This window comes from Pseudochaenichthys georgianus, chromosome 4 (genome assembly GCF_902827115.2).
Source record: "Pseudochaenichthys georgianus chromosome 4, fPseGeo1.2, whole genome shotgun sequence".
Classification (NCBI taxonomy): Eukaryota; Metazoa; Chordata; class Actinopteri; order Perciformes; family Channichthyidae; genus Pseudochaenichthys; species Pseudochaenichthys georgianus.
The window spans coordinates 1,960,718-1,982,835 of record NC_047506.1 but is presented as its reverse complement, the minus strand read 5'-3'; the positions used below and the strand labels follow the sequence as shown (position 1 = coordinate 1,982,835).

Genomic DNA, 22,118 nt, shown 5'->3' with positions numbered 1-22,118 from the left:
GTGTTTATGGCACTGGCCTATTTAGCACACGTTTATTTTCCTACACAGTCACCACAGAAACAGACACACTATGGTATTTAAGAATAAGACACTAGGCTCTTTTATTCAATTCATTTTGATAATCCGCTTCTTGTCATGAGCTGTGAGCACATCGAAGCTTGATGTTCGGTCACATGCTTCTCATTTCTCTCTGATGACCTCCATAAGAATTATGATGCCGTCTCTGCAATCATTAATGTTCCCACACGAGATGTTTTATGTGATACAATACAATTTAAATTATTCATACTTCTGAAATGCCTACACAGCAACATGAAGAGAGCGGAAAATACCATTAAAGTGAGCTCTCAGTGTTAAGATATCCACTCAAGCTGCTCCCTGTCCAGGCCGTCAGCTACAAGACATATGGCCGTCATTTATAATGCACTAACACGCCATTGGCAACAGAGAATGTGTGTGTGTGTGTGTGTGTGTGGTGTGTGTGTGTGTGTGTGTGTGTGTGTGTGTGTGTGTGTGTGTGTGTGTGTGTGTGTGTGTGTGTGTGTGTGTGTGTGTGTGTGTGTGTGTGTGTGTGTGAGTGTGTGCGTGTCTTAAGAAGGCCAATCTATGAATGCATCAACAGGACGAAGGTTCAATCATCGAAACACAGGAGCTATATCAAAACACACATTGATAACAAAGCAATGATGGGTAAATCTATTTAATTACATGTCAATATTTTCACTTAGAGAACTTTTAAGTGCTTTAGTAGGCGCTTTCACACCGGAGTACTTTTCCCAGGAATAGTTCCGATAGTTTCTGGGATTTTGCGTTCACACCAAAAATATCTGGAACTAGAACTTTCTTTGCGAACCTTTTCACCCCTTTTCAGTGCCTGCTAGAGAGGTGGTACTTTCCTGGGGAGAAAACGGTTCACATTTCTGATTGGCTGGGCGAATTGGAAACCACGCCCCGTGAAACTCTGAAAAGTGTTTGTGAAGCCGCCATTTTATTTACTCGCATTAGCATTATTAGCATTAGCATTAGCCCAGCGCAGAAACGCAGAGAGACTAACTTATGGCAACACAAAAGAAAACATGGGAGCGGTGGAGATGAGGAGGTGTCGGCGTTCTGGCGATTTACTCGGAAGGCTTCAGCTTCTACTGAAGCTGCTGGGACTCCCAGCCGCTTCTACTGGAGCCAGCCCCAATCTCCGGGGACTTCCGGCCGGGGACTTCCGGGCGGCAGTATACGCCGTGAAGTTGTTTGCGGCCTGCCAGTAAACCCGAAGAAGAGAAGAGAAGAAGAGAAGAAGAAGAAGAAGAGAAGAAGAAGAAGAAGAAGAAGAGAAGAAGAAGAAGAAGAGAAAATAAGAAGAAGAAGAAGAAAAGAAGTAGTGACGTCAGCGGCTTCATTTTGCCTAATCCTCTCTCAGGGACTTATTCCGGTGTGAACGCGATTTACTAGAAAGTTCCAGGAAATAAAAGTTCCGGGGACTATTCCTAGGAAAAGTACTTGGTGTGAAAGTTGGTGTGATAAGTTCCCTGAGGGAAGATTACGCAAATGAGCCGCTGATGTCACTTCGTCTTCTTCTGCTTTGGGTTTACTGGCAGGCCTCAAACAACTTCACGGCGTATACTGCCGCCCAAAGTCCCCGGCCGGAAGTCCCCGGAGTTTGGGACTGGCTTCCGAGTAAATCCCCAGAACGCCGACACCTCCTCATCTCCACCGCTCCCATGTTTTCTTTTGTGTTGCCATAAGTTAGTCTCTCTGCGTTTGTGTGCTGGGCGAATGCTAATGCTAATAATGCTAATGCGAGGATAATAAAATGGCGGCTCTACAAAACATTTCAGAGTTTTACGGGGCGTGGTTTGCAATCGCCCAGCCAATCAGAACTGTGGTACTTTTTCCCCCCAGGAAAGTACCTGCTCTCAGCAGGCGCTAAAAATGGGGTGAAAAGTTCCCGGCACTTCGTTATTTTTTGGTGTGAACACGACATCGGGGTACTAACGGAACTAAACGCGAAAAGTACGGGTGAAAAGTACTGGGTGTGAACGCGGCTATTGACTCTGGAAAGTGGGAGCAAATGTGGAGTGTGACGATAAACAACTCTAAGACCTAACTGTCCATGCTAAATGCTAATGCTGGTGTTTTTATATTAGATTTCTATCAATTAAAGAGGATTTTGAACCTTAAAAGTCACATTAAAAACTCTTATTAACCATGGTTACTGTAAGCCGGTATTTACAGGACTTTGACAATTGACAGAAGGTTTTGCAGGGAGACACTTAAAGTTATAATTGTTTTTATCCGTTTCATAAGGAAATATGTTTTAAGAATATTAGCTTTCCTGACATTTTGAGGGTGTGTTTAAAGCCAAGAGAGCTTGTGAAATGTAGCAAAATCTCTCACTGAGTGTCAGTTTTAATGCTCGCGCAAGAGTCAAGAAAGATACAGAACAAATAATAAAGGTAAGACGAGGTGAATTGAGGGGAGAGGAGGACAAAGAAGAAAGCCTTTTAGCATATGAAAGTGCACCCTTTCTGGTCATAAACCCATGCAGATGGAACAGGCGGAGAAACGGATCTAATTTGCATTCTTCTGAGGCCCTACCCATAACTAAAGTAAAGAGAAGCACCCAATGAATTATGAAGAGCCTGTGGACTCCACTGAACCACATGGTCTGAGAGTGCGTTAAGATTTCCTCCTCACACTGTCAGAGAGCGGCCTTGTTAGAGGAGAGGTAGCTGCCAGGTGACGGCGTGTGTCTCGTCTCATGACAGCCTGTCCACCGTGTCTCTCTGAGAAGCCGAGTAAGTGACACAGAAAGCGGGAGGAAGAGGGAAAAGATTGAGAGTTGAGCGACTCTGCGGCGGTCAAGGCCTCGCAACATTCCAGCTGAGCGGAGAGAGAAAGCGTCAGCGTGAGCTCTGAGGCCGGTGGGAGGCTGTGATTCACCGTGTTGGAGAGAATGAGGCTGTGTCTTCCTTTGAGGAATCATTGATAGACCCAAACAACTCAAGGCTGCACTTAATCATGTGTACCAGTGAGAAAACACCATTTTGATTCACAGTAGAAACAATACTAAAGATCTCTCTTGTACTTAACACATACTTGTTTTTTAATCATTTGCATCGTGGTCTTAGTCAGGAAGTTAACTTTTCAATATGTATTTTACATTTCTGCAACAGCTTCTTCAATTAACTGTATTCATTTATTTAGCTGCTTTGAATGTTTAGTTTAGTCAATTTATTGAACATGTTAGAAACAAAAAAATATAACAATAATAATATATATATATATTCTCTTTTTTTCACTCAGATTAATAATTATAACAAAGTACCAAAAAAAACAAATAACAAACAATAATAATAATAATCATTTTCAGATAGTCTCTGTTCATGTTCAACAGGGGCAAGAAGAAGCTTAAAAAAACTGTTCTGGTCCTCCCCCCTCTAGCATATACATGATAACATTGTGATTGACCTTTGCCCAATACTCACTTGTATGTTCAGTGGCGCCTGAATGCATCGTAATAAAACTGCATTCAAAGGCTGCTAACAGCTAACAGCTAAAGTAGCTAGCTCACGACCATAAATAATTAGTTTTTGAGTTAACTGCGTCCCAGAAACAGTTCAGTAGTCAAAATCCCGAAGACGTTTAACTTACAGTACAACTGAGGAAAGAAAAAAATCCTCTAAATTCTGAGGCAACCAAAACACTTTTTCTTGCATTTTCGGGTTGTTTTTAATATCTGCTAAGTATTCAAGAGGGTCCCACACTTTCAGACCATTTACCACCAAAACCAGAAGCACGTTCAAGTACGCCGACTCGCCTAATTATCGCCTTTGCATGTTCATCTTGGCCCTGCGGCGATATCTCCCAGATGGATGTAGTAGATAGTCTGGCAACATCTTTGCATGTTGATTCTCTACTTTGGCCAACATTTTACATAGTTTAATTTAAAGGTCGCCTAATATGCAAAATCCACTTCTTCATGTCTCTTCTACATCAACATGTGTCCCCTCTTCTTCACGTCTCTTCTACATCCACAATGTGTCCCCTCTTCTTCATGTCTCCTCTACATCAACATGTGTCCCCCTCTTCTTCATGTCTCTTCTACATCAACATGTGTCCCCTCTTCTTCATGTCTCTTCTACATCAGCATGTGTCCTCTCTTCTTCATGTCTCTCTACATCAACATGTGTCCCCCTCTTCTTCATGTCTCTTCTACATCAACATGTGTCCCCTCTTCTTCATGTCTCTTCTACATCAGCATGTGTCCTCTCTTCTCCATGTCTCTTCTACATCAACATGTGTCCCCTCTTCTCCATGTCTCTTCTACATCAACATGTGTCCCCTCTTCCTCATGTCTCTTCTACATCAACATGTGTCCCCTACTTCTCCATGTCTCTTTACATCAACATGTGTCCCCTCTTCCTCATGTCTCTTCTACATCAACATGTGTCCCCTCTTCTCATGTCTCTTCTACATCAACATGTGTCCCTCTTCTCATGTCTCTTCTACATCAACTGTGTCCCCTCTTCTTCATGTCTCTTCTACATCAACATGTGTCCCCTCTTCTCCATGTCTCTTCTACATCAACATGTGTCCCCTCTTCTTCATGTCTCTTCTACATCACACTGTGTCCCCTCTTCTTCATGTCTCTTCTACATCAACATGTGTCCCCTCTTCTTCATGTCTCTTCTACATCAACATGTGTCCCCTCTTCTTCAGGTCTCTTCTACATCAACATGTGTCCCCTCTTCTTCAGGTCTCTTCTACATCAACATGTGTCCCCTCTTCTTCATGTCTCTTCTACATCAACATGTGTCCCCTCTTCTATGTCTCTTCTACATCAACTTGTGTCCCCTCTTCTCATGTCTCTCTACATCAACATGTGTCCCCTCTTCTTCATGTCTCTTCTACATCAACATGTGTCCCCTCTTCTTCATGTCTCTTCTACATCAACATGTGTCCCCTCTTCTTCATGTCTCTTCTACATCAACATGTGTCCCCTCTTCTCCATGTCTCTTCTACATCAACATGTGTCCCCTCTTCCTTCATGTCTCTCTACATCAACAGTGTCCCCTCTTCTCATGTCTCTACAATGTGTCCCCTCTGTGGAAAGAGACTCTGAAAGTTACGGGAACAAAGATTTTCTCTCTTTTTGATCCATTCTATAAAAACCTGTCTGAAAACGAGCTGATCAGATTTTGGCCACTTTATGATGTCATAACGATGTGTTGTCTTGAGTAACCATTAGCCAATCAGCAACAAGGTACCCCCCCCCCACCCCTTATCACCTGAATCTCCTCTAGAGCACCATTGAGTTCTTTGTAACCAAATGTCTCTCAGAGGGGCGTGGGGAGGGGCTCCTTATTTTCATCTAAAGTAACAGACAGAGAATCAGCACTTTGGAAACAGGGCTGAAACAGAGGGGATTATGGGTAATGCTGCAATGACCTGTTTGGTGTTTCAGCCAATCAGTAGGCATGTTTGTATATATCTGAGACCTGGTGATATATTGATGAAAAACAGTATAATAGGGGACCTTGAAAGGGTTAAATCTAAAAAATACAGGGTGTCTGGGTCCCAATGGGTCAAACAGGCGGTGCCATGGAAACCAGCTGATAAACTCCACAAGCCACCGAACACTTCAGTCGGAAATTTGAACTGGAGAGCTTGTGTGCATTACAGGTTGGAACAATCCTTCAGATAGCCAACACTACGAGGCAGAACACATCGTGGACCTGAGATTAGGCATGCCTCATAGTTAGTTTCCTACATACTGGAAGTGTATATATGATGGTATAATTAAATCCATATATGTGCACGTATCACAGTGAGAGGTCCTGAGTTATTGAAGCGCAGCCTGGGTGGGAAACAGCATGGTGGACAGTTCTGTGAAGCTGTAAGTGCTTCTGTATTTATGATGGATGGCACACAGAGCCATAGATCACGTGTCAGGTCAGGTGATGGGGAAAGTGAGCTTAAACGCTACGTGATGATAAATGTGATTTACCAGAGTCACCAGGGGAGGGGAACAAAAAAAGAGTAACTATAATAACCCAACTCGGGAACAATGGCTTGGAATCAGTGTCAAAGTACAAGCAGGTTTCAGCTGAGTGGGCACTTTCGGCGAATGGATCGCACTGTCCCTTCACCGCAAATCCACTATCAGGTTTCTCTCTGCGGCTTTAATGCACAACAATGGGCATGGGCTCCGTGAGAAAGTGATCTGGGATCTGTGGACCTCGTCAAAACTCGGGCTGCTACACATTAGGAGCAACAGGTAAAGGTGTTGGGGGGGGGGGGGGGGTTGCTGCAGGGAGAGATAAGCTCTGCAACAAGGCAATAATGCTGCTCTGCTTAATGTGTGTGTGTGTGTGTGTGTGTGCGTGCGTGCGTGGGCGTGGCGTGCGTGCGTGCGTGCGTGTGGTGTGTGGTGTGTGTGGGTGTGTGGGTGTGTGTGTGTGGCCGAGCATTACTATACTTGTGGGGACCTAAATCTGTTACATAGTCACGTGTGGGGACTCGCCCCCCTTATGGGGACAAAAGGGAGGTCCCCATAAGGGGGTTCATTAATTTTAGGGTGAAGACTTGGTAAGGGTAAAGTCAATGTAATGTCCCCTGAAGTGATGTATACATGGTATGTGTGTGTGTGGGTGTGTGGGTGTGTGTGTGTGTGTGTGTGTGTGTGTGTGTGTGTGTTGTGTGTGTGTGTGTTGTGTGTGTGTGTGTGTGTGTGTGTGGGGTGTTTGTGTGTGTGTGTGTGTGGTGTGTGTGTGTGTGTGTGTGTTGGTGTTGTGTGTGTGTGTGTTAATGATTGGCTGTTGCATGCTGAGTCAGCAGGCCTAAAAAAACAGACCCCACTTCTCCTTTCCATGCCTTCCTTCCTCTATGTAAGTCGTGTACTTGCTCAATGTTTCCACACATTTTTTGTGAGCATGCGTCAGCGCTTTGTGGATGTCTGCTCGCTGCTGTCATGAACAGATGTGTGTGATGTATTTTTAGATTTTGGCCGTTTTAACTTAATATTTGATTTTCAGTCAGTCGTATGGATTTAAAGAGCTTACGAAATGCTTTTAGCACCTGTTAGTGGGCTTAGTATATGATAGAGGTTGCATTTGTATTGTGGAATGTGCCATATGATTTTTTTTATTATTGATCTATTTTGAATAAATCACGATTATAACAGCATACAAAAGTTGTCAGTTTAGTAATCCAATCGTTCGTTGCGCCGGAAACATCAACTTCCGGCCATTTCTCCGGCGGTGACGTCATGAGTGGAACACAGCTGAGCTCAGTCCCGTTTGAAATGCATTGAAGGGCCAAATATACGACAAAGGATGCACAGCAATAAGACGCCAAGAATAATTGGCAAGCGATATGTTGTATGGGGATGTGGGGCCGTCTCAACATCTGGTTATGGGATGGTTTTGTGGCCAAAAAATTATCAAATGTGCGTATATGGACAAACAAGTGCGTCGTTGCTAGACCAGGTAAACCCGGGGTCGATGAAACCGACGATGTGTGGGCAGCACATCGAGAGATCGTGTTTCGAACAATCAACAATGCCCGCTAAGGAGAGAGAGTAAACGCTTTCTCGAAGGTTCGTTTTGCTTTCTTACAACGTTACGTTAACTCAACCTTAACGTTTGCCATGAGGCTATGTTACTTCCCTTAAGAGCTAGCTGTCTTAGCTAACAACAGTTAGCAGCTAACGTTTTCTGCAGTTTGTGTTTCCACTGAAAAACGTGATGTAGTTATTTAAGGGTAAGTTAACTAAACGTTATCTTACAAGTAGAGAGAGTTAAGTTGTGTTTAAAATCGTCAATGTAATGCACGTTAAAGGTGTTGTGTTGAGCATGAAGTTAGCTTTACTGTAGCTCACCAAAGGTTAGCATGTTAAGCTGCACTTTCTGTGGCAGCTCGCTTAATACAAAGAGGGGTTTTGTGCTTCATTGTAAACTTTTCTTACAAATATGTGTTAATCTACCTGAAATTGTAGGGACAGTTTTTTCTACTCAACTATACAGACCATTATTGAGGAGATGCAAAACATACTGTAAATGAGTTGGGTCTGACATATACTTTGAGTAATGTTACTTTGCTGCTAAAAAATGAAACATTATCAGATGAGGACATCACCAAAGTGTGTGAGTCTGTCAGGGTTTTGATCTGTTCTCTGCATGTCGTACAGGGCCTGGACACACTGCTCTGGTATCAATTACAAATATAATTGTAAAATGTAAGTCTCTCGCTTTTGTCATCATTCAGGCTTTGCATTTGAACTCCTATGACTGGTTGCGGACTTGAAGGAAACGACTCCATGGCCTTCCTGACATCCAGGAAAAAGAAAGGTGAGATTCTAATCCATTTCAATGCCAACAGCAAGTCATTGTTTTTAACTTTTTTAATAGGATTTTTTGGGGAATTTCTGTTTTATTGGATAGTAGAGATCTACTGGAACCTAACACCAGAGAGAGAGAGATAGAGGGAGGAGATGATGGCAGCAAGAGGCCGAGCCGGATGGTTGCTGCTCCGTGTGGAGCGTGTTCTATCAGGTAAATCACTTTGGTACCCAGTTATTTATGGTATTGAGTTTAAATTTAGCCTTTGGAAGGTCATTTCTGCATTGTAAAGACTGAAAAAACATTTATTTGTCTCAACATTCCTGTAATAATTTTTTTTTTTTATTGTTGATATTGTTTTGTTCTTTATTTTTGTTGTGAGAATCACTTTGCAATTGTGTAAGTGCTATATACATAATTATACTAATATTATTGTTACCATTATTACAAATGTTTTCTTTATTTATCGCTGCAGAAAGGATCATGCCAGCCCACATCAAACACCTGATCAAGAACTTGTGAATCTTCAGGCAGAAAAGATGAAAACACCTGTTCAAAGTTCCAGTTTCCTGTACATGGAACCATGCCTGTCCTCTGTTCCACATGTCTTCAGTCAGTCCTGGGGCCTGTACTACGAAGCAGGATGTTCTCTTACCGGCTAACTTCAGGGAAAACTCCGGCTTTCCGGTCCTACGACGCTGGTTCTCTTCTTAGCAGGCTAGATCTCCATGGTAACTGATACTGAACGGCTAACCTGCCCCGGAGCAGGTTAGGTTGCAGGCTAAGAGCTCAACTCAGTGAAAGCACTGCCTGCTGACCAATCAGAGCTCAGTGTGCGGAGTTTAAAGCGATCAAGTCATATTACAGGAGAAAGGAAATACAGAAAAACTGCCGTTGCAGGAAAGACGGCCGGCAGAAATCACCGACTGTGTGAACGTGAACATTAATAGAATATCACCTCCATCTTCAGAGCAATCTGACTATTAGAACATTAGCGTTAAGAAAGCTTACTTACATATCTGTCACAACATAAGTGACATAAGTACAGAGTACATTAAGTACAGTCCGCGGCATATCACTTCATAATGTATCATATATCTCCTGATCTGAGTCAGCTGAGCCGTATCTGGCCGTGCAGCACTCACAGCGTCACATACTGGATGCAGAAGGATTATTTTAGCAACACGTTGAGTTGAGGAAATACTGGAGTCAGAGGTAATGAAAGTCAGATGGTGTGTTAGACGGGGCAGTGATATCATAAACCTGTTGATGGACGCATTCAAACACTTGTTCTGTTCCCAGCTGTGTTCACCTTGCAGGTGCAGCTATGTGGCTTTGATCCTGATCAAGTGTTTAAGTCATGGATGTTTAAAGTTTAACTTCTTCATATTTGACTAGTATGACGCTGCGCTGTCAGTACGCTTCTCCATGTTTGTGATTGGTCGAATGCTCCAAATACCACCCCTTTCATGTGAACGCGCACCTAACTAGATAGGACACGGCTGGCTTGAGCGATCCATTTGATAACCAGCGTCGTAGGACAGTTTAGCGAGAGCGCGTATGTTTTGGATTAGGCCAACCGGCTAACTCAAACATATCCAGGTTAGGTTGAACCGGCTTCGTAGGACAGGCCTCTGTACCCTATGACTCGGACACTAGTTCTACCAAGGCTTATTAGAGGTAAGAGTGGTAGGAGAGGAGTGGAGTTATCTTTGTATTCAGGCTGCAAGTCGACAAAGGTGATCAGATGCTAATAATGATCCGATTCATTTGATATTGATTGTCTGCCGATTCTTCTATTTCCCAGATAATACAGCTGCACCGTGTACACTAGCTCTATTTGTTTTTGCCATTGTAATTCACCATAAGCAATTGTTGACTGTAACGTCTAGACTCTATGCCAACCAACTGTAATTTGTAATGTATTATACTTTAACGGTTCTGGCAACCACAGCAGCCCAAATGTTAACGTAAATATTAAGTTTTCTTTTTACAGTGTACTTATATCTGTACATTTCTTTTCAGTTTGCTTCAAGAAGTGGCTTCAACAGACAGAAGTGCAGGCCAGATTGGGAAAGGCTGGACGCTACACAACGGGAAACATTATAGACATGAACAAGGAAAAACAACAAACACTTTCTTTGTTGCCTTGTTCTTATCATACATAGTGTTACGGTTTTTGTTACCATTTAAATATTGAATTCTATGTATTACTTTTATTTTAAATCAAATGCACCGGTTTTAGATAATATATTTATTTTGATTTGCAGGTTGGTTGTTATTTGTATAATTATTGTATTGTTACTGTGTATTTTATTATATTAACTAGCTATTTATTAAATTAAAATACTATTATGAACACGATACAATGTCTTTATTTTGTAGATACCAGAATACATGGCACAATGAATCTTTGTAATATATTTATGTTCTCTTGTTTAAATAATCATACCAGTATTTAATGTATGCTGGTCACCTGGAATCCTGGTAAGCTCCCAGCAGGGTATATTTGATACTATTATTAAACATAAGCTGGTGATGGATGGATAAACCAGCCAACCATTCCAGCCTAATATCTACTGGCTGGTCAATTTACAACAGCCTGACCAGCTACATTTATCTAAACTGGTTATTATTATTTATTTACTATTTTTTGAGAATCTCTGAATTTTAGTCAAATGTATATACCAGTCTCTGTTCTGTTGCCTGAGCCAAGTTTGCCTGCTACATTACGATGTATTATTATTGATTTACTATTTATTGAGAATCTCTCTGAATTAAAGTCAAATGTATACCAGTCTGTGTTCTGTTGCCGCATCGGATCTCCGCCAAATGAGTCTTGACGACTCACTGTCACTCGATTCTGTCTCCAGAGTCCGACATCAGCCACAGAGGTAGTGTATTATTCAACAGGTGTTCTACTCGTGACGTGCGTGACGTCACTAACCGGCGAAAGCTGTTTTGTTCGGAGCGCTCGTGTAACATCGGAAGTGAGCATGGAAAGTTGTAATAAACCACGATTTATAAATACTGCGGGCATATTGTCATGAATGACATGATTTCCCATTAATAATAGTATATATATTATCGTAATAAGAAAAGTATTGTCCTTCATTTCGTAAGCTCTTTAAAGTTATCAGAGAAACAAGCTGGCCGACGTTAGCCTTTAGTCTGCATCATCTCCGTCCTGTGTATGCAACAGAAACACTGATTTTAAACTTGAAAGTAACTTTTTGACAAGTTGTAGAGATCAAGAGAACTTTGAGGGGAACAACCTCTTGATCACTTAACACTGAATGAATCCTAAATGGGAAGAATTTAATCCACTGGTGAAAATGTTGCTTCCTGAACCTAGTGACATCACTGTGGAACATTCACGCTTCTATTGGCTAGCACTCCGACACAATGTACGTGATAGGCTAAGGGGCGGGACATCTGTAAGCGGTTGATTAATCACAACGGAGCCGGCCAGCTAACCAATCAGAGCATACTGGGCTCTGGTTTCAGACAGAGGGTGAAAAGAACATTAAAGCATGGAGGCATGTCACAGTAGAGACACTACTTACACATGTCACTATGGATTTCAACTAGGGATGTCCCGATCACCTTTTTTTGCTCCCGATCCGATCATTTGATTTTGACAATCTGCCGATACCGATTTTTTCCGATCCGATTTTTATGCAATGCATTAAGAGAGAAAAAGGTAACCGATAACGGCTGGTCATCCAACGCGATGAATTCAGCTATCTTGGCTGTTATTTGTTTGGCCTTTTCACTGTTCTGGAGCAGTTTCTCTTTCCTTTTAGAAGTCTCTGAAAGTGTCGGTTGTTTCAGTGCCGTTCCCCAAGTGGCCGCTGTGTACTCGCCGTGTTGTTGTTGGTGTTTGTTTCTCAGGTGGCGTGTTAGATTGGTCGTGTTGAGCGTAGCTCTGTTCTTTCCACCACGCGGAACCTCTGCCTTGCAAACATTGCATCTGGCTGTTACACTGCCTTCGCTTTCAATTTTATAATACTTCCAAACTGCTGACATTTTCTCTGTCCCGACTCCCGAGTCACCAGCTGAACGTAGCCTCTCGTTAGCTTACTGCTACTATTAGACACTGCGCCCACTCTGTTGCCAGATTTCAGAGAAATAAGCAACCAGGTCTGAAAACAAGCCCAAAAGAAGCAACACATACATGATGTTGTGTCATTTTAAACCAAAACTAAGTCCTCAGGATGACTTTAAGACGTGAACATGGTCATTTTTGTTTTGTAACATTAAATTAAAAAAATATATTTTATTAAAAAATCAATCCAGATCCCCGATTTTTTGAAAATCACGTGATCGGCTCCGATCCCCGATCACGTGATCGGATCATCTCTAATTTCAAGCTTTTCAACACTTTCAACAAGTTATGATGCACCGTGTTGTTTTTATGTAACAGTAAAACTCAAGTGGCTTATCAACAAGTCGTGTCTAGTTTAACCTGAGTAGGTGCTACTGTGAAAAGCATAAAAACAAAAGTGTACTGTACTGTGCAAAGGGCGAGCCCCCTCCCCCACACGCTCACTGACATGTGAAGTGATGCTGCCTGTGCAACCTGTGCTGCAGTCAAATCGTCTTCTCTGCTTACGTTCGTGGGTGAAATGAACCGGAAGTATTTAAGTGGCAGCCGTGAAGGGAAGTAGCTTCAAAGCTTCCCTATAAGTGTGGTCAAAACTGTTGTTTTCTACCATGATGACAGTATACTTTTATATTCAATTTAATATTGAATAATCCTTTTCTTGCACAATAATATCCTGTATTATATTTGTTACTGGACAGTTGTATTTCCACATGTATATTTTCCACATCCACGTGTATATATATATTATTTTTTTTACTTTTCAGAAATATTTTGGACTATTTATTTCTTGTGTCTTAATTTCTCTTATGTACATTGCCTTGTTTTTTATGCTGCTGCAACGCAAACATTACCCAAATTGGGATCAATAAAGTGTCTGTTTGTCTGTCTTTCACCTACCTACATACCTATTGTACCTACCTACCTACCTACCTACCTACCTAGTACCTACCTACTTGACCTACCTACCTACCTACCTACCTACCTACCTACCTACCTACCTACCTACCTACCTACCTGCCTGCCTGCCTACCTACTGTACCTACCTACCTACTGTACCTACCTACCTACCTACCTACCTACCTACCTACCTACCTACCTACCTACCTACCTACCTACCTGCCTGCCTGCCTACCTACTGTACCTACCTACCTACCTACCTACCTACCTACCTACCTACCTACCTACCTACCTACCTACCTACCTACCTACCTACCTACCTACCAATACAGCAACTGTTCTCTAAATATAATTAGGGAAATCGCTAAAATAACCATGCTGTACTTCATCACATGACTTTTTTGTTCTTTCAATTGCATCACAAACACGTGAGCCGTGGCAGTGGAAGGCACAATTCTGACTCACACATGACTTCCACGTTATATAGCTTTGTGGTATGAGCACAGTTACCTGAGAATTCAAAGTCAAATGTTTCTCTGCTGCTTTAGTGGTTGTAATATAGTGGAAGATGCAGAGGAGATAAATTGAATACTTTAAGTGGGTCGACCTTAATTCTTCAAGAGTGACTCGGAGCACTAACAAAACAGGAAACAGATTATTTTTACCCCACAGCTTTTAGTGGCGGATGTGTTTTGAAATTCAACTTCTGCAAATTGAGCTTGACCTTAAAGTGGAAATGAAAACAGTTGTTTTCATTTAGCATTCATAATATTTTGTATTCATTCAATTCTTCTTTTTTTATTTGTCTGAGTACGAGATATTTACTTTTATAAATATGAAAGTAGGGTTGCACTAAGGATTGTCTTCATTATCCTTCTCCTTGATTGATCTAGATCAGGGGTGTCAAACTCAAGGCCCGGGGGCCAAATCCGACCCGCGACTTCATTTCATGCGGCCCCTCAAGAGATTGCAAAGAATATAATATGTTTATTATACGGTTACATGCCGATTTACAGAAGCACGTTGCCCATAAACTACATTTCCCACAATGCATCTCAAATGTGACTTTTTTCTCAGAATTTGACTTTTTTTCTCAGAACAAGTTTTTTTCTCAGAATTTGACTTATTTTCTTCAAAATATAAATTTTTTCTTAGAATTTGCCTTTTTCTCAGAATTAGATTTTTTTTTAAATCATTTTGTAACATTCTCACTGAAGAGACTTGCAATGATTTGACTTGACTTCTGCTTTTAGACGTAGTTAATTATGAAGTTATTACCCTATCCGATAATAATCCAATGCAGAGGCAATAATGTCATTATAATACATTATTTTATATTAAATATTTATATATGTATTTTGATATAGTCTTAAAGTTACAACCGCCCCTTTGAGTGCAACCATAATGCTAATGTGGCCCGCGAAGAAATTGAGTTTGACAACCCTGATCTAGATTAATCAAGTTTATAAAATGTCAGAAGAACATTTTGAAAAAAGTCCATCCCAGTTTCTAAAAAGTCAACTGAGAAGTCGAGTAGTTTTTAAACGGATATAAAATAATGAAAAGTAGGATATCTCCATATTTAAAAGGCTAAAACTGCATCTTCTTCCAGTCTTTCATTAATTACCTGGCATTCTTTTGTTGTTAACCAACTAATTGCTGCACATTTGTATTAAAAGCATGGAAAAAGAATCTAAACTCATTAAATATTGGCCATAATGACTGAAACGATTACATTTCAAACACTTGATTAACAGCCTATTATTTGCAGCTATACAAGCATGAAGACAACAATACAAAGCACCATCAATCAGAGTCAACCAACACTTAGCAAACAAACATACGTCTCTATAATTGACAGTTACATTGAAGTGTATGTAATGCCTTTGAGGCCCCTAACCCTTTCATGTCAGAGGAAACTAACATCCATTCCTCACATGTCAGATCATATCAGTCCGAACAAGATCACAACAGGATGAGATTACACTCTGCTTTGTCCTCTGATGTCCGAGCTAACATTTCAAAGTAATCAAACGTTCATGAGCTCTGAACCTCATTATGTGTGTGTACTTACGATTCTCTTTGCTGCCATTTATTCTGCTCAGATTGTGCAGAGTGTGTATTTTAACACACAATGACGACCACATATTGACCATTGCTCGCGTGCTGCTAAATGCATTGTGTGGTTTATTAACCATAGCAAGTGAAGTGAGAAACCTCCTGTATGGTTCAAGAAATATTAGCCGGGCCTAAAGTATGAATGCAAATACTGTCGGTGTGCTTTTCTGACAACCATGTGATGTATTAGAGCAATATTTGTGTTTAATTAACTCTGACCTAACACTGAACCTATCCTCTTAATACCTAATGTACGGTTTGTAAAGGTAGTATTACACATGCACTACAGTATATTATCACCTGATCCTACACCTTTTTGAATAAATAACTTATTCATCTGCAGGTCACCTTTGAAAAAGAGATCTTTTGATCTCAAGGGGCTTTCACCTGGTTAAATAAAGGCTACAAACAAACAAACAATTGCGATTATCTTGCTGCAATTGCGATACAATTTACGATATTGGAGGGATTCATTATTTTGGTATAATTATTCTCATTTTCATTGAAATATATATGTTAAATCATTATGGCGATGGTGTTTTTAAGAGAATTTGTAACAACCAAAGATGTCTTATTAAGTCTGTAGAAATAGATTTTTGGACAGGATATCTCTGCAGCGCCACAATCTTTAATTCTGCATAATTATTTAAACATAATTATTAACCAAATATTGCGCCTCCTGCCATTTGCAGTTATGACTTTTTTTTGTAGGCCAAACTGGAAGTTAGCATTGAAAGGAGTCCCTTGACAAAAAGCAATATGATTTCTCCATGTGATTTTGGATTATTGCTGAAAATAATCTCTAATGTTGGGCTAAAAAGGAACTACAGCAAAACCACATGACTTCACGTCACCACCGCTAAGCTAAAGGTGGCTAATGTTGGGCTATGAAGGAACTACAGCACGGTCACATGACTTCACGTCACCACCGCTAAGCTAAAAGTGGCTAATGTTGGGCTATGAAGGAACTACAGCACGGTCACATGACTTCACGTCACTAACGCTAAGCTAAAGGTGATTAATGTTGGGCTATAAAGGAACTACAGCACGGTCACATGACTTCACGTCACCACCGCTAAGCTAAAAGCGGCTAATGTTTTGCTATGAAGGAACTACAGCACGGTCACATGACTTCACGTCACTAACGCTAAGCTAAAGGTGGCTAATGTTGGGCTAAGAAGGAACTACATCACGGTCACATGACTTCACGTCACCACCGCTAAGCTAAAGGCGGCTAATGGTGAGCTATAAAGGAACTACAGCACGGTCACATGACTTCATGTCACCACCGCTAAGCTAAAGGTGGCTAATGTTGAGCTATAAAGGAACTACAGCACAGTCACATGACTTCACGTCACCACCGCTAAGCTAAAGGTGGCTAATGTTGGGCTATAAAGGAACTAGCTAAAGGCGGCTAATGTTGGGCGTGATGACGTTTAGTCGTCTCATTTAGACACTTGTTAGCAACCGCCGTTTTGAAATTCACCAGTTGGTTATTAACTAGTGGTTGCGTCAGACTTTTTCGTTGTCCGTCAACATGACGGACAGGATCGTAAAATTTTCGTCATAATCCATTATTATCCGTCATTTTATTTTTCATGTTTTAATGATGAGATGAGACCTATTTCATATTTATGTTTGGGTACTGAGCAGCAAATATTCATTCATTCATGTTTTAATTCATACAGAACTTTTAAGGGCATGGAGAAACAAAAAGATGAACAGAGTCACCGACCGTGTGGTCACTTTTCATGTCAACACGAACATGAATGTTTTATTTGTTCCTGCACTGACAGCAGAGGGGGGCTGAGGCCGCTAAAAACACCACGACCATTGGGCCTCAACAGGCAAATATGAACAATGCCATCGTTTTAAATGAGACAATTACAATCAGAATATGAACAAAACATTTACAAGAACAACTCAATTGATCTGCCGTAGCCTGAACGCTGATTTCTGCATCGTCGTGCACCTTCGGACAAATCCGTTACTCATTTTAGCTTCTCTACAGATGTCGCAGAACATTTTGCCATCTTCCCTCCTCCGCCACTCAAACTCTTGCTCCCACTGAACCCGGTACTCCCGCTTGAACTCCTTGCCACTTGCTTGCCCCTCTGCCGCTGGCTGAACGCTGTCAGTTTGAGTCTTACTGGCTTGTCCTGCATCTTCCACCTCGTTTATCCACACCATCACAATTACTGGGCTTCTTAAAAAAGCTTCGGACGATCAGCTGCCGTGACATTTTGCGATTGCTAAAGCCGGTTAAACAACAAGGTCAAAAACAAGACTAGACAATAGCTAATTAATATACACACACTCGCCACCAACTGGACAGGGGTGAGAATGACTAAATAACAGTTACAGACTACAGTAGAGTAGATCGCCCTCAGTCGACCTGGCCACTAAGGATGTGATATAACGTGGGCCACTGGTGGATATTTTGGCGCTGTTCCAAATTGTGTTCAAATCTGTCAAAATGACCGACTGCTTTCAGATTTTTCCGTCATTGTTAGAAAAAATCGGGAAATATATCGTAGAACAAAACGATAAAATCTCTTCAGCTTGGGTTAACCACAGACCTTATTTTAGAAATCTAACCGTAAACATTTCAACTTCCAGGCAAGGGAACAGGAAGTGCTAAATGCTGACTCATGTCCAGGGTTTTAGGACTTATTCCTGTGTACCACTATTACATTTTGATTAACTGTGCAGCAGCGCTTTCCTTTACAGCCCTTATAGTAGCCACCTCCTAAATGGGAGGTAGTGTCTCATATTGTTCCATGGAGGTCAGTGATTTAAACACACACACACACACACACACACACACACACACACACACACACACACACACACACACACACACACACACACACACACACACACACACACACACACACACACACACACACACACACACACACACACACACACACACACACACACACAGTATGTAATGTCAAGTGTAAAACAGGCCTCATTCTTTGCATTCTCGGGTCACATCTGGCCTCACACACGGGGCCCTGAGCTGCTGTAGTTTCATCGTTGAGCTTCTAACACTTCTAGCCCCCCCCCCCCCCTTTAAAGCAGAGTAACGAGCCACATCCTGGCCTTTGTGGGCAATGTTGCAAATCAATGAGCAGGGCTGATGAGTGCAATTAGATTTTTAAGATGATGAGTGCATCAATGTGAAGAAACTAGGGCTGCAATAGGCTTTTTTTAATGATGATTTATCTGACTATCCTTTTCTCAATTAATCTTTAGGTCTATAGAATATCTGAACACAGCATAGTGTGTTTACATGTCTTGTTTTGTCAGTATAAAACCCAAAGATATTCACTTGAATATGAGATCAAACCATATTGAGGAGGTTGTCATCCTCAAGTCATCCCTTGGCTGTTTAATTCATCTACCAGACAATGAATGAATTTAAGAAACTGATATTTAAATGTTAGATTACGTATTATCTGTATTACTCACCCCTAATTAGGTAAATTCATGAGCTCACTGCCAATTTCCAAAAGGTGGCTCTTGGATTATATTGACTGTCACAAATGGATGGAATAGCAGAGAATGGGATGTGTTCATTGAGCACTGACAGAAAGATGCTGTTGTGTATTGTTCGTATCAGACATTCAATATGTAAGAATAATCACCTTTATCAGCAACATACTTGCAATCTGTTGAAATTGCAAAACATAATACATGGAGAGGAAGATACAGCTCTCTGGTTGTAACTTTATTGGTCATTATAGAGCAGGGGTGTCAAACTCAATTTCATCGCGGGCCACATTATGGTTGCACTCAAAGGGCCGGTTGTAACTATATAAATATACATATATAAATATATAATATATATAAAATAATGTATTATATATATTACATTATTGCCTCTGAATTGGATTATTATTTGATAACTTCATAATTAACTACGTCTGAAAGCAGAAATCCAGGGCAAATAATTGCAAGTCTCTTCAGTGCGCATGTCACAAAATGATTTAAAAAAAGATCTGTAACAAATTTGAAAATGTAATTTTTTTTAAAAAAAGTCAAATTCTGAACAAAATTCATATTTGAGATGCATTGTGGGACATGTAGTGTATGGGCAACGCGCTTCTGCATGTTCGGCATGTAACCATATAATAAACGTATTATAATCTTAGCAAGCTCTTGCGGGCCACATAAAATGAAGTTGCGGGCCGGTTTTGGCCCCCGGGCCTTGAGTTTGACACCCCTGTCATCGAGCATTTTTATGTAATATATGTATTTTAAGAGCAATGGAAGGCCAATATCCGTCATTATGTTACAATAGAACTTGAATTTGACATTTGTTGCACAGTAAACTGGATGTATGCCAATGAATGCTCAGCAATAAGTAGAATACTAATCGATTAGTCGATGGACAGAAGAATAATTGCCAGCTTTTTGGATAATCAACTAATCATTACACTATTTTCTTTCAGTAAGGATGGCAGAAAAAGCTGTTTTTCGCCTCTTGGTATGGACATGTTCAGCTTTACTCTGTTCTATATTATATTACAGTGAATATGTCGAGGTTTTGGAATGACAGAACTAGACATCCATTGGACTTTGAGAAGCTGGGATGGCTATATTCCAAAATTGCTGACACTGTAACAACCGAATTGATCTTTAATAATGATTTGAGTGTTATAATCTGCAGATTCATCAATAATGAAGATAATCATTAGTTGCAACCCTTCCAAAGATATTTCACCAATTCAGACTTATTTGTTTCACCTGTTGAGCTCAAATGTTTGCCCAACCACGAGTAAAGATAAGGGTGTTTACTGTCCAACATGCACACTTTATCTTAAGCATACAACTGCATTTAATATGTGTCAGCACGTGTTGTTCCAACTCCCACCTGCACCCCATGTTGTCCCTTCTGCAGGCTCTAATTAGAGGGATGAGCCGCCAAAGCCATTAATTAAGGGTGTCAGGAGATGAACCTTGGGGATCTGTGTGTGTGTGTGTGTGTGTGTGTGTGTGTGTGTGTGTGTGTGTGTGTGTGTGTGTGTGTGTGTGTGTGTGTGTGTGTGTGTGTGTGTGTGTGTGTGTGTGTGTGTGTGTGTGTGTGTGTGTGTGTGTGTGTGCGCGTATGCGCGTGTCACTCACCTGAAACAGACTTTCTGTCAGTCCCCGCCTGACCTGCGTCCACAAAAAGGCGCAAAAGAAGAACAGGGCGATTTCGGTAAAGGTAATGTAAGCGTTATCCAGGAGAGTCCGTTTGGAGAGCTCCAGCCCGCAGGAGCTACAGTCTCTCCAGGCGCCAAACATTACGGTGGAGGCCCGGTTGATGAGGTACAAGTATCCCGGCATGGGCTCCACTTCCACCGGCCCGGAGTCCCCGCTGTCACCGCTCATGGTGGGGCGGTGCGGAGAAAGAACAAAAAACGTGGAGGGGAAATACTACAAATGAGGAGGCCAGAAAGGAGCAGTTAGAGTCCAGACTGTGTGGCTATAAGCACCTTAAAAACGGTAAAATAAGCTTATCTACCCAGATTACCCTCCCTCCTCCTCCTCCTCTTCTTCAGCAGCCTAATTCTTTGTTTTCCAAATTAAGACACGGGCCCATTCTGCGCGTGCAGGACAGTTTTGTGACAGGGCCCGGTAGCTTCACACACACAAACACACACACACACACTAGGAGGCTGTGTTGTATATCACACAACCTTGTTATTAAAGGTGGTTTTGACGGGTATAATGAGCCATTAACGCCTGAATGTCTGCTGGAGGTGGAGGTTTCTTCTGCGCATCATCCCGTAACGCTCACGCGGCTCATCAAGCGGCAGGGCAGCGGCGCGACCGTTAGCCTCCTAGTTCAGTGAAATCACACAATAGTGAGGGGTACAGCATCGGATGAAGCTCCACAAGCTACTAGAATAAATTACCCTCTTTTTAAAATTAAAAAACCGTGATGGCGCTAACACACATGGAGGTTTTCCGCCTGTGAGAGTCGGCCTGACAGCACATGCGCGTTTTAGTGCCGCTATCCGGGTCTCATCTCTGTCCGTTATTCACCTTATGTAACGACTCTGTACCGATAAAACCCGACAGATTCAAACGAGAAACCAAGTAAGTCCAGCGAAGAGGAAATAAAAAGGATAAATAGGGAGAGTATTATCCGGTCGTCTCCTCTTCTTCTACCCGCCGCTGCTGCTTCTGCCGCTCTGGGCTGGCCGACGTGACGACGCGACGCGCTTCGCTTTCAAAACAAAATGAACTGAACTGGTACGTTGAAAATAGGACAGCGACAGAGTACGTTTTTAATGCAGAAGAAGAAAACACGTAAAGTGGGCGTGGCATAATTAGAGGGGACTACTTCGTCTTCTTGAACCGTCTTCTGGTGGAGGATTAAAAAAGGATGATTTAAAGAGACAGTGCACAGTAATGCTTCAAGAGCTACCTCACTGCAATTATATATACATAAATAAAAACTTCACTTTGTACATGTATAATGTATATATTTGAGTTTGCTCACCTTACTAAAATAATATAGCGCCTTTCAAGGGACCCAAGGCCCATGGTGAACAAACAAAGGGGCAAATAATAAAGTAAAAACAACTACTTCTACTTCTTTGATGGCTCCCACAGGATTGTTGACATCCACCTTCTTGTTTATAGTCACATGCATTTTGAAC

The 22,118-nt window shown here is 41.5% G+C and overlaps 1 protein-coding gene and 1 long non-coding RNA gene across 2 annotated transcripts in view; one reads left to right on the top strand and one right to left on the bottom strand.

The window, feature by feature from the left end:
- The window catches only part of cers1 (ceramide synthase 1), a 73,363-nt gene extending 51,589 nt beyond the window's left edge, over positions 1–21,774 (bottom strand). Inside the window, exon 1 of the mRNA XM_034081686.2 lies at positions 20,593–21,774. Coding sequence (XP_033937577.1) covers positions 20,593–20,841 — 249 coding nt within the window. The 5' untranslated portion in view covers positions 20,842–21,774. The remainder of the gene's footprint in view (positions 1–20,592) is intronic.
- On the top strand, positions 7,519–9,024 carry LOC139433735 (uncharacterized). Its single transcript, XR_011643122.1, has 3 exons — positions 7,519–7,594; positions 8,263–8,345; positions 8,816–9,024. It is a non-coding gene; the product is annotated as an uncharacterized lncRNA (long non-coding RNA).
- Positions 21,775–22,118: the final 344 nt, after the last annotated feature.